Raw genomic sequence first — 13,799 nt, forward strand, 5'->3', positions numbered from 1 at the left:
GAGGGTGCCAGTGATTGCCGCGGGGACGAAGATCAGACCGAAGCATCGGGTGCCCGGAGGGAGGTGTCTGCCCTGAACCCTCCCCCCCCAGAGACAAACGGTGAGCGGGGACGCCAGGCCCTACATAGAGGCAGCGGGGGGACGGGCGAGGACGGCAGATGACCCGGTGAGACCTGAGCAACTCCCAGCGCCGAGTAAACGCTGGAGGAGAGACGACCAGGCACGTCGGCTGGGGCTCCAGCCGATATACGCCACATGGAGCGGCACTAGCTAACCTCGGGACGGCGGGGGGGGGCCCCCGACATCTATGCCGAGCCAGCTGGCTGAAGCCGATCAGATTGAGCCGGGGGGCCTGTGAAGAGCGGAAAGCAGTGCCTATCCGCTGCCAGCCGAGGGAGAAGCGAAGCAAGCGCGGAACCCCTGATCACCCAGACTTTGGGCAGCGGAGATCACAACTGTGACTGCAAATAACAGGCAGCGAAGCTTAACCGTCTGCTGGGGGTGCCTGTGAAACGGTAGGAAGCCTGCGGAGGGACCAGACTCTGGGCAGAGACTTGTGGTGAAACGCTGTATAACATGGGGAAACCGAGAGGCAAGCAGGAAGGTACGGCGACCTCGGAGACAGGGGAGGGTGACACGGGAGAGCCCACTGACCTGCAGCGGCTGCAGGATCGCATCCTGGAGGCCATAACGACCACGCGGGAAACGCTGCACAATGATATTGCGCAAGTGGCGTCGGGGCTTGGCCTACTCCGAGCAGACCACGACAAGCTGAAAGACAGGGTGAAGGAGGCCGAGATCACCCTGAAGGACCTGGCTCCCGCTCAAAAAACCCTGGAGAGCAAACTCACGGATGCCCTAGACCGAATCCAGATCTTGGAAAGACGCGCTGAGGATGCGGAAAATAGAAGTCGACGCAGCAACGTGCGAATCGTAGGTGTTCCGGAAAAAGAAGGGACTGACATGGTAGCCTTTCTCGATAATTGGCTTAAGACTGAAGTAGCACCAGAGGGCCTGTCGCCCTTCTTCACCTTGGAGAGAGCACACCGTGTTCCCTCCGGACCGCCTAAACCTGGCCTACCACCGAGACCGATTGTAGCCAAGCTGCTGCATTATAAGGACAGAGATCTGCTGCTGCAAAGAGCCCGGGATGCTGGCCCATTTCAGATTGCGAATAATAAAGTCACGCTGTTTCCTGATTTCACATTTGAAACGCAAAGACTGCGAGCCTCCTTCCTAACGATTAAAAAAGAGCTGCGGACTGAGGGGATTTCATACCCCTTGCTATTCCCGGCCAGACTCCGGATAGTGGTGGACGACAAAACGCTGTTCTTCAGCTCGGCAGCGGACGCTTGGGACTGGTGGGAAACATACAAGGCGGGAACGGACAGGGCCAAGGTCCGTGAGGAACGGGAAAAAGAGCGGGAGCGAGCACCGGCGGCCCTGCGGAAGTCGCAAAGACTGCGCAAACGGAGACATGGCGCAAGAAAACCGACCGCCTCGCAAACCGAGGCTGAGCGCAAGGCGGCGCTGCAAGCGGTGGAAACGATGGCACGAGGGGAGGACTCCCAGTCTAAACGGGGTACGGACACAGAGACGCATGCTTCGGCCTCGGGTTCAGAGTCGGACCTGTCAGGGATCCATGATGCCAAAGGCCCATTGGTGACGCCGCAGACATCGGAAGAGATCCTGAACATTTGACTTATATCTGATGGGTAAAGGGAAGGGCACCGGAGGGGACTCCCCCGACTAGCGGTTAAGCTGAACCGGGGCTGAGCGCTGGGCAAACATCTAGGCACTGTTATGGGGGACAGGGGGAGGGGTGCGGGGTTGGGCCATATGGCTCCCTTCTAGGCGAAGCCTCGCTCCGTTAGCCCTTAAGGCACCCACGGCTACGGCCGTGTATTAGTAACCTGGTTTTGTCAGGTGAGGGAGTTTGGATGGGGTCTGGTATCTCGATATTGGGGCCTGTTCTGGGGGGGGAGGGGGCTGTACAGTTGGGGACTGTTGGTTTTTTTTGAAGACGCCGACCCCGAGATGTTTAGGGGCTGGACAGTTGGGAGTTCATGTTTGGGTTGGGGGGGAAACCATCATCCGCAGGGGAATGAAAATGGAGGGGAGGCAATACCCTGATCTACGGGACAATGGCTGATGCGAACGTATTGAAATGCATAACCTGGAACATGCGGGGCCTACACACGATGCAGCGCAGACATAAGGTGCACGCTTATCTATTGAGAAGAGGGATACACATTGCGCTTCTTCAGGAAACACACATCACAAAGCAGGAAGGGGTGGCACTGCAGAGGAGATGGAGGGGGCAGGTATTTCACACTTCTTACTCTGGTTATGCCAGGGGAGCCCTGATATGGATCAGAGCGGGAACACCTTTCCAACTGACACGACAGCTGATAGATCCAGAGGGGAGGTATGTAGTGGTGGAGGGCAAACTGAGAGGCAGAGACATTGTCTTTTGTAGTGTGTATGCCCCGAATATAGAACAATTGGCTTTTTATGCAGGGCTGTCAGGGACACTGGCGCGCTTCCTAGTGGGCCCGATACTTGTAGGAGGGGACTTTAACTCCATAGCGGACGTGAGCTTGGATAGATCGCACCCACCCCTGAGGGACTCCCCGGTGCATCGAATCACCAAGGGTAGACGAGAATGGCAGGAGAGCTGGGGGCTGACTGATGCATGGCGAGCACAACATCCAACCGATCGGGATTATTCGTTTCCGGGTTACACGATCTCCACGTCAGGCTAGATGCGATTTTATGCTCGCAGGAAGTGCTACCGTCCGTTACCTGGGCTGAATACTTAACAAGGACAATCTCGGATCATAATCCGCTCTTGATTCATTTAGCCTGGGTAATTGAAAAGCCCAGAGTACCGACCTGGAAACTCAGGCCGGAAACTCTGGAGGATCCGCTTTTTGGGGCGGCCCTGGAGGAGGGCTTGATCCAGTATTTTACCGACAATGAGGGGTCCGCAACCTCTAGGGCAATATAATGGGATGCCTTTAAGGTAGTGGTGAGGGGACAGTGTATAACAAAGTACGTGGGCATGAGAAGGGTGTTGCTAGCGGATCTGGATAGAGCAGACACAAAATTGCAAGAGGCAGAGAAGGGACGACCAGGCCGTCCGGAGCTCCAGGAGACAGTTAGCTCGGCTAGAGAAGCGGTGGCGGTCGAGGTAGAGAGGCTTCGAGCTTTCGACCATCGAGCATATACACTGCGCTCTCATGTGGAGGGGGATAAGTCAAGCACCCTGCTGGCGTGGCTTGCAAACCCCACGAAATGTTGCTCCCCCATTTTGCACATCGCAGATGAGGAGGGCCGTATATCCTACACCCAGTCGGCCATAGTGGAAGGCTTCCAAAAATATTATAAGGGCCTATATCGAAGTGTCCAGGGCGACCGGGGGGAAGAGGCAGCAACTTTCCTCGATGGCCTTTCCCTGCCGCGGTTAGATGAAGAGCAAGCGAAGGACTTGGGGAGAGACATTGATTTGGGGGAGATCAGAGGAGCTATTAAGAAAATGGCCCGTAATAAGACGCCAGGAATAGATGGGTTGCCCATTGAATTTTATAGCAAGTATGTGGACATCTTAGCGCCGCGGCTTCAATCCGTTTACAAGGAGGCCGGAGCTGCAGGCCGGCTCCCCCAGTCAATGCGAGAAGCGATAGTAATACCGATTCTGAAACCCGGCAGAGAGAGCAGCAGCCCCGCGTCTTATAGGCCGCTTTCCATGCTAACTGCTGACTATAAAATCTTGAGCTCTATACTGGCGGCGAGGCTCTTACAGCACATGCCCACCCTGATCCATGAGGATCAGAACGGCTTTATCCCTGCCCGGAACACGACACTCAATATTAGACGGCTCGTCCGCCTCATGGAAGACTCGCAGGAGGAAGGCAGAACCCCATTAGTTCTTTCGGTTGACATTGAGAAAGCGTTCGATAGCCTAGAGTGGGACTATCTATACACGCTCATGGAACGCTTCGGGTTAGGAGCGGGTTATATCCGATGGACGAGGGTGCTTTATGCAGCGGCAGTAGCGAGAGTGAGAGTTGGGACCTTGGTTTCCCACCAGTACCCGGTGGAGAGAGGTACCCGGCAGGGTTGCTCCCTGTCCCCCCTATTGTTCGGGCTAGCGATTGAACCGCTGGCGGCTGGGGCCCGAACGGAGCGGTATTTTGCAGGTGTGCAAGCCAGAGGTGAGCAGCAGTTTATCTCGCTGTACGCCGATGACCTCCTGTTGTTTCTTGAAAATGACGCGACAGAGCTCGACGGCGCGGAAGAGCTGCTAGGACGATTTGGTAGGCTCTCGGGGCTGAAGGTCAATTGGGCCAAGACGAGCCTTTTTCCGATGCGGGAGGACACCGCCCGGCCTGACCACCGGCCATTGCTTGCTTGGGAACCGACTTGTCTCCATTACCTTGGCGTTCATATTTACCACTCAGCTGCGGCCTTGTTCGAGGGCAATGTAGAGAGATGTGTGCGAGGGCTGAAGGGCAGCATGGCCTTCTGGGCCACGCTTCCACTCTCTATTGCTGGTAGGATAGCCCTCTTGAAGATGGTGGCGTTGCCACGGTTGTTATATTACTTCCGAACGCTTCTGATCTGGATTCCCAGCTCCTTTTTCCGACAACTCAGAACACAGTTAACCACATTCCTGTGGGGAGCGGGCAGATGTAGGGTGGCATTGGCAACACTCACCCGTCTGAAAGAGGAGGGGGGTCTGGCAGTCCCGGACTACGAGCTCTACTATCTCGCTGCCCAACTGCAGGTATTCACGCAGGAAGTGGCACGAGTATATCGGGGTCCGGAGGATGGAAGACTGAGAGGCACGCCACGGCATGTACTGGCCTATATTGCTTTGAGACAAAAAATTGCTGTTCGGGACTTGACCCTTGAGCAGAACACATTTCGGCAGTGCTGGAACCGGGCGCAGAGGCGAGCGGGGATACGACACCCATATCCCCCGAAAATGCCGTTGGGCATGCTGACAGCGCTGCCGCACGGGGGCGACTGGTCCCGATTGCAGCAATGGGAGGAGGCGGGGGTACAGGTAATAGGGGACCTTTTTGAAAACGGGGAGCTCCTCCCATTTCCGGCCCTTCAGGAACGTTTCGACCTCTCACGGGGAGGTTACCTCCTTCACGCAGCGATAATAAGACTGATACAGAAGCACTGGGGAATGGGATTGGCGGAGCCTGAAAAGTCTATGGCTTGCCAATACACCATGATGACAGCGGGAACGGTAAAGGCGGTGACTTGTTCATATAACAGGATGCTTCGTGAACGCTAAAAACCAAGTGGGAAACTGACTTGGGCAAGGACATACCTGACACGACATGGGCACAGCTTGTACGTCGGGCGCGTAACAGCACAAGGAACGCGAGATTTCAAATTATCCATTATTATATATTGCACAGGGCGTACATGACTCCCGGGAGGATTAAGAGATATTTTGGCGCGACTGACGCGACGTGCCCCCGCTGTACTGCAGAGGGTGCTGAGCTGGTACATATGTTATGGTCTTGCCCGGCCCTCCGGGACTACTGGCAGGACGTGGGAGAGACCCTGAATGAGGTGACGGAATGGACCGTCGAATTTGACCCAGCGGCGTGTCTCCTGCATTGGTTCCCACATACCTCCAAAAACAAGCTCTCAAGCAAATTTATTGATATGGGTTTGATAGTAGCCAAGCGGGAGATAACCAGAAACTGGAAGGCAAGGTCGGGCCCAACTCATAGGCGGTGGTACAACGAATTCCTGAAATGGGCGGCCTGTGATAGTACATATAGGTACCAGATGGGGCGCAGAACCACTAATACGAGGGCGTTGGAACTGGCGACGGCCTGGGAGATGCTGGTGCAGGCCCTCAGGGATAGCGGGGTGGTAGACGAGATGGAGGTCCTTAGTGCGGACAGGGGCAGCAACTTAAATTAATCAAGAGGGGGCAGAGCCAGTAGACGTAGGAGAATTGCGATCAAGCCTAGAAGTACACATCAAGCGACCCTTGAGCGGATGATGGGGGGAGGAGGGACAGAGGGGGGAGTTTTTCTATGAGTAAGTGGGGGGGGGGATGGAGGGGAGTTTTGTAGATGACTTAGAAGAGGGGCTAAAAGTAGACACACACACACTACTGTGGAACGCTACTCCTGCAGCACTGACACCAGGCATGAGGGAGCTGAGAACTTATCGCCGCCCGGCCTCGGGGATGTGGGCCTGTAGGCTGTGTAAAATGAGAAGTGTAATAACGTGATACAGCACCCTGAACGATACTGTATATATATGAGTATTAGCCTGAGCAATATGTGTCTACAATAAAAATTACTTTAAAAAAAAAATGAAGCATGGTAATATAAAATCAACTAAGCTCTTCGGCTCATTGAGTCATTCTTTTGCTTTACAAACATACTACATGCACATTGACAAGATTCATATTTAACAGACTAACATCATTCATAATTAAAAAACCTTCCATGTCATTATCAAGTATAAAAGCTCACACAAGACTGGGGTAATTTATCAATCATTGTACAAGACGGGGGTAATATAAGTGACAAGCTTTTTCTGGTGACTCATCACTCATACATACAAATCAGGCCTAACTGTATGCCAAACATGAATGCACTAACATGTTACAGAGTGTATTTGCAACGTCAAGGGCCTAGAAAGCTAATCATTTGATTAGTAATAATAACTAACAGATTGTGAAAGATCAGCATGCTATTTTAATAAACATTGGCTTTTGTCAATCTAACAACAATAACTGAAATGCAGTGAAGAGGAATACGTAATACGGATTGTGCTGGTGCAGATCCTGCCTCAGTGTAATCATAAAGGGGCATTCTAGAGCAAAAAGGTGACCATGAGGTGCACTGACTGTGTGCCACAAAGAAGTGGTGGAAAGACCATGCACCCCCTGCAATGAGGTTCCACCAGTCCGAAGGACCATCCAGGCAGGTGGATGCAGAGCTTCATTGCACCCACCCTTAATGGGATCTCTGATCCCCTTTGAAATTCAGACCGTCTGCTTCAAACATGAAGTCTACCTTTCATTAAAGAGCTATTTACGGTGCTAAGGCATATCCTCGTCCGTACTGTGAACAGTCAGTTCACTGAATAGGGTTTACTGTCCCGGTCCAGTTACGGTGTGCCATGGTACAGAGTGAGACGATGCGTTCTATACATAATACACCTTTGCAGTCAGACCAATGATGGTTGACCTCATATTGAATAACTACTCATTCTCCAACTTTCAAAATTATTCCCACTCATGAGGAATATACAAATACACCAGCCTACTTAACATCTGACATCACTGAAATAGGATTAAAAAAGAAGCAAAGTTGTGGTCAATGACATAATTCTTACTTATGTTTATTCCTGCATTGCTCTTCTCATAACCTGGGGTTGGCAGTGTGTTCTCAAGGTAGCCAAATTGTGGAGTCGTCTCGAGGATGAAGGTTAGCTCCTCAGGCAACGTGTCTTCATCATCACCCCTCAGGTGATTAAAAATTATGCAGGCCGAAGATCCTTCATCTACTATAAGCATCTCTCCTGGAAAAAAGAATGAAAGTGTCGACTCGTGTTAAATGAATAATCATGTACTCAATAATTTGGCACCAACAATTTCTCAAACCAGATTGAAAGCTTTTATGTTTAAAATTAAATCAACTCCACAGAAATGAATTAATGTATTTTAAGGACATTATGAAGTTTGATACCTGGAAAAGGCTGTATTAGTTTCGAGCGTTGTGGTTTCTCCGACCAATAAAACACTATGACTGTGATAAATGGTCAGAATATGCTCCGACAAGTACATGGATTTACAAACAGCAAAATGAAATAATAGCCAGGGTTGGACAGGAAACAAAAATCAGCTCTGGCAAAAAATGTGCAGACAATCCCCACACTGAGGAGGTGATGATTAGCAGCACCCATCCTGCTCTGCAAGCAGCCCATTAGCTTGCAGATTACGACGGAAATGTCAGAATGGTCACTCCGCCACTGTAATATCGTTGAGTACTCAGGAAAAGAACAAAGAGTGGAAAAACATCTACGTTAGGCGAGATTATTATAGTGCGAAGAGGTAAGGACTTGCAATAGGTATTTAAGACTAATGGGTCTGTGCAACACGATGCGTGGCGACTGTTACACCCCACTGAACTTGCCTACACATCCACGCTGCTTAGTGCAACACATGGACAAGACTGGACTACTGGTTGCTGTCCCGTACCATGACCCCTTGCATTCAGAATTTCACACATCTACCCCGGACTCTGTCTGACCATTCCCCGGTGGCCCTCAATATGCGCATACCGGGGCGGGAGGCATAGAGTGACAGTAGCGATTCCCAGAGAGGGCGCTATTGGAAACAGTCTTTAGGGGTGAACTTAAACAGGCAATAACTGAATACTTTGAAAGCAGTGCAGGGTCAGTAACAACGTAGACCACACTGTGGGAGGCATTTAAAGCGTACACGAAGGAGCTCAGGCATACACTCGCCAGAATAGAGGAAGAGCTCTCGAAACTGAATCAGGCAGGTAGATTAACCCCAGACTATTTGCTTAAGAGGCCGGCCTTGATGCTAGAGTACCAAGAAGCGGCAGAGAGAGAGATGCAATATGCCATAGCCAGAAGGCATGGGGAGGGGGAGAGGACTGGGCACACACTAGCTCGGCTGCTAAAACTACCACATAGACAGTTGTATATACCCTGCTTACGTGGGCCATAGAATGAACGTATAGCCAACACTCCTGGAAATATGCAAGAACTGCTTAGATACTTCACAGACATGTACACCACTAGGCGAAAGGGAGGTGAGGGGGATATTACAAGCTTCCTGGAAGAAACAGCAATGGTGTGGTTGACAGATGGGCAGCAACAATTCCTAAGTGAGACCTTCAGCATTGGGGAAATCAAGCAAGCGATAGAAGCTATAGACAGGAGCAAAGCCGTGGGATCCGATGGATTCACCAGAGCCTTTTATAATACCTATAAAGAGATGTTGGCACTGCACTTACTGGAAGTATATGCGGAGGCACTAGAAGAGGGTGTACTCTCCCTCCCACACTGCGGGAAGCTGTCATTGTACTACTTTTAAAACCAGGAAAGGATCCTTTATATTGCGGGTCCTACAGGCCGCTGTCATTGTAAATTTTAATACCAAAATACTGGGTAAAATGGTGGCAACCAGACTTGTGCTGCTCCTCGGGCAAATTATATAACCAGCACTGTCGGAGATTATTCCACACAGATCCATTATATCAAATCTCTGCACGTTTTTTGCAACTCTGCCTAGAATAGCGTCTGCAGTGCTGACGGTGGCTGTGCTGATGGACGCAGAGAAGGCCTTCGACTCGCTCGAATGGCAGTTTCTTCAGGCCGTACTGTGCAAACTGGGCTGCCCAGCTGGGTTTATATCACTTATTACTCTATTACTTACCCAACCCACAGCGTGCATCAGCGTGAATGGCATGATAACCAGTTCACTTAACATAACACAAGGCAAAGCTGCCCACTATCACTGCTTCTGTTTATCATAGCAATGGACCCCCTAGTGAGGCAGCTTAAAAAAAAAAAAAAAAGGTTTGTGGAAAAAAAATAATTTTGAAGGTACAAATCTCAACGAACGACAATGTGAAAAGTATCAGCCCAACATGAGGGCTTCATCTATTGCAAAATTTGGATTTCTCCCACTCAGAGATTTTCCCATCAAAACCAATGGCTTCAGCAAGGCGTTGTCCATGAGCTATCCAGAATCTAGAATATTCCAGTGGCCACAACATGTAATCTTGCTACCAGGAGTGCTTTGATTTTCATTTCAGAGATTAATTCAGAAGGTAAAATCTTTGCGCGCGTGCGGGGACTTCATTTCCCAGAAGTCCCTGCAAGACCGACGGATAGCTTCCGGTCCGCTCTCCCTGCTGGCCCGCCTCCCGCCCATCAAAGGTTCATAAAAGGGTTCCTGCCTTTCTACCTTGTGGGACACTTACTTTTTTCAAACGGAGGTTTCTGGATTCACTAACGAGGCATTGTAGTGCACCAGCGCATCATCCCAGCAGCGCACGAGTCCACCAGCCCACTTCTCGCCGCACCCGCTTCGCGGGTGCCGCTTCGTCGGTGGGCGTCGGCGGCAGCAGCATCTTGAAGGAGCACTTCAGGACTCAGGCGGTAAGGGGCGCGAGGAACCAGCGGGGCTGCGAGCGTGCAGGGACTTCATTTCCCAGAAGTCCCTGCAAGACCGACGGATAGCTTCCGGTCCGCTCTCCCTGCTGGCCCGCCCCCCGCCCCTTTTGCCCCCTACATTACAACATCCTACTCCCGCAGCTCGGGACGCAGCCCGGGCGAAGACTGGGCAAAGACAGGGCCGTTTTAGGCCGTTATAGACCGAGTAAGACCGGACCGGGCCATCCCACTTGGTTTTCTAATGTGAGTTATTTAATTGGGTTTATTGCTTTGTTTTAACTCACTTATTGCTCACACAATGTCTGTCCGTGAAACTAGGAGTAAGTCTACTAAGACCTCGAAAAAGGCCACAGGCACCTTAGATGATTTTATCACCAGGACTAGTCTTTCAATTGACAACGAGATAACCAAACTCCAGCACAGAGTATCCCTAGAGTTGGAGTCAGCTAGGAGGCTCTCTACCGAATTAGCGCTAAAGAAAAAATCCTCTTTAGGTAGTATTGCTACCTCAAAAACTCCTGAGTGCACTACTGGTCCCACACCAATTATCACCCTGGCTGAGGTTCACTCTATTGCTGAGGAAACAACCCCCTTTATTAATCATGACCTCGCACCCACTGGGCCTTCTGTCAGTGTTGAATCCGAAAGTCTACCACCTCCGGATCCTCTGTTAGGGAATACCGAGGGCACCAAAAATGGAGAGAATCAAAAGGCACTGGTGGAATTAGAATCAAACAAAAGCCAGGTGCCTGCTAAGGTATCACTAAAACACAAGAGAAAACGCAAACATTTAACTGCATATGCTAGGAAAAAGGCAAAGGTAGCCCTTAGCCAAAACATTACAGGAGGTGCCCCAGCGTGGCTCAGTGGTTAGAGGCGGCAGACCCGGAAGCTGAGATCGTCCGTGGACCAGGGTTCGATTCCCCGCCTCGGCGGGTCTCGGGCTCAAAATTCCACGGAGTCGACAATTCTCGCTCCGGTGCCTACTCGACTCACGGGGTCACACTCTGCGACTCTGGGCAATAGCTTGATTAATCTCCACTACGGCCCCTCGCGGCGGGATGTCTGGCTTTCACCTTGTGGATACCCGGCCGGGGTATCTCACAGGGGAATACCAGGACGGGTTCCCAAAGCAAGCGCCTTGAGACCCCTGGGTTAAAGTGTTGCGCTATATAAATCGAAACACATTTACATTTACATACACCTAGTGTAACTACTGATAACAACATATCTGACCAAGCACCTTTAATTGTAGAAAGTGTTAATGACAGCATAGATGAGCAAAACTCGATTATAATGGCTGACCATTCTATTCATGAGGGCCAGAGAGACTCTTTGAACATGACAGAACAGGATGGGGGAAGGGAAGAGTTTCTAAAACTGGTGTGGGAGACGCTTAAGAGACTACTTAGGCCGCTAGAAGTCAGGTTAACTGGTATCGAGAACCAGTTGCTTGAGGTAGAGAAAAGTGTCATCACACTATCTAGCCTAAGCCTTAATTGTACTGATGTACCTACAGTCCCTAAGCAAGCTCCAGTTACTGCTCCTGTGTTACCTCCGAATAAAAATCCAACTAGCGTACAGCAGCAAAAAGAGGGAACATTTAAAAACATAAATACAAAACCATCAATTAACACTACTGATAAATCAAACTCACTACCCTCAACCTCATCATTTGTAAATACCACTAACAAACCCCTGCAGAAAGGTCATGTCCAAAGCAAAACGTCTCAACTGCCAAATGCTGCCATTACCCACTCTCCTATCCCTAATGTACTGGCTCCACAGAAACCCCCATCCAATCCTCCTGCCCACCCTCATATTATCCCCGTCAGTAGCAAACCCCTGTCTGATAGATCTTTTGCCAATACTACTAGCAAGCCAAATTATCAATCTGGCCATGCGTATAACAACTTTAAAGGAGGGTATATAGACCTGCCACCTGACGCCAGCCCATTTGTAGCCGTTCTTACAGGGGTCCCTGAATTAGAAAGCCAATATGAAGAGAATTTCCAATCTCTAAAGAACAAAGTGATATATTGGTTAAATTCAAATAAACCCATTCCGAACTACATGAAAAGCAAAATCCTTATGGTTCGTAGGGTGCCGTGGGTAGGACCCATGGCCAAATCAATTATGGGTGACTGTATAGTCATTTCTTTTGAGGAACCCCATAGTGCAGAACAGATTTGCAAATGGAAATCATATGGAGACACACCACCCATTGAAGCTAGGCCCCTATCGTTTTTCTACCCTCCACCCAGGCCTATACATTATGGACCTAACTGGAATACTGTCAATCAGTATCACGGTTACGCACATAACTTGGCTAGACAGGTTGATCGAAATATGTGGTCTGGTATTCCCACCTTCAATAGGTCCAGTTGTTTAGATGCCGTCGACTGACTTGGAACTATGCCAGATTACATTTCTAAACTATATGACATATACTGCACTCTTGGTAATGATAGTTTTTATCCCAGAACAGACAAACGAATGACCTCAGATAGTAAGGGTGTTGTAGATAGGATGTGTAGTAGAATGTGGAACCATCAGAATAAGGAATTGTCTCTCCCAGCTGATAAAGTATGTCACAGCCAGGATATGGGTTGTCTGGACGGGGGAACTATTACTGTAGCTAGAGATATGGTTAAAGAGGCAGAGAAAGAAACTGCAGATCTACAGTTAGGTAGTGTACTTCACCAGCCGGTATCCATGCCAGCCCTTGATGACCAGAGCCTAACACCACGTTTGCTTATTCTGTCATGGAATATCGCTGGTGTTGGCAAAAATTTAAAGGATCCTGAATGGGCTGATTATGTTGACACCAGTGACTTTTGTTTGCTGCAAGAAACTTGGGCGATTGAAGTTCCGCACAGGGTCGGATATAAAACCTATGGGATTGAGGCAGTCCAGTCAGACAGAGGGAGACCATCAGGGGGTCTGATCATATGGCTTAAAATTACCTTGGTCATGAGGGTTGAATCAATTGATACAGGTACTCCTGACATTCTGGCTTTAAAGGTTGTACCCTCAAACGGAAACGAATGTTACATCATTAATGTCTATAATAGACCAATTGGCCATTCCAAGGCTTCATCTACTTTGGAAACACTGGATCTCTTTTTGAAAAATGTTGTTGGAGACACTCCGGTTATTCTGGGAGGTGATTTAAACTGCAATTTTGAACCTGTTTCTGGCATTAACGATGTTTTTGAGGATGAAGACCAAGTGTACAAAATTCCCCAGCTTGAAACTTCAAAATTTGTTAAGTATACTACCTTAGCCGGCCAGCTGCTAAGGCTAACTGCAGATCATGGCCTTAGAGCATGTAACGGCCGTCTCCCCTCGGACCTGATAAAACAACCAACCTTTGTGAAAGCCAATAGCAACTTAGACTTCATACTTGTTTCACTTAGTATTTGGCATTATTTGATTGACTTAAAAGTGGCAAGTAGGGGGGAAAGTGATCACTATCCTTTGGAACTTTACATTGATGTGCAAATGTTTAGTGATATCCTCGCCAACTCAGCTACCTCACCAACTGCGAACACCAACGGAAAAGTGTGTGAGGACGTACATATAAATAACAATAG

At 49.7% G+C, this 13,799-nt stretch overlaps 1 protein-coding gene across 1 annotated transcript in view; it reads right to left on the minus strand.

Moving 5' to 3' along the window:
* Nucleotides 1-13,799, minus strand: part of LOC147747319 (FRAS1-related extracellular matrix protein 1-like) — a 1,022,199-nt gene that overhangs the window by 642,171 nt on the left and 366,229 nt on the right. Inside the window, exon 17 of the mRNA XM_086953165.1 lies at nucleotides 7,387-7,572. Coding sequence (XP_086809291.1) covers nucleotides 7,387-7,572 — 186 coding nt within the window. The remainder of the gene's footprint in view (nucleotides 1-7,386; nucleotides 7,573-13,799) is intronic.

This window comes from Lissotriton vulgaris, chromosome 1_1, assembly GCF_964263255.1.
Source record: "Lissotriton vulgaris chromosome 1_1, aLisVul1.2, whole genome shotgun sequence".
NCBI classification, from domain to species: Eukaryota; Metazoa; Chordata; class Amphibia; order Caudata; family Salamandridae; genus Lissotriton; species Lissotriton vulgaris.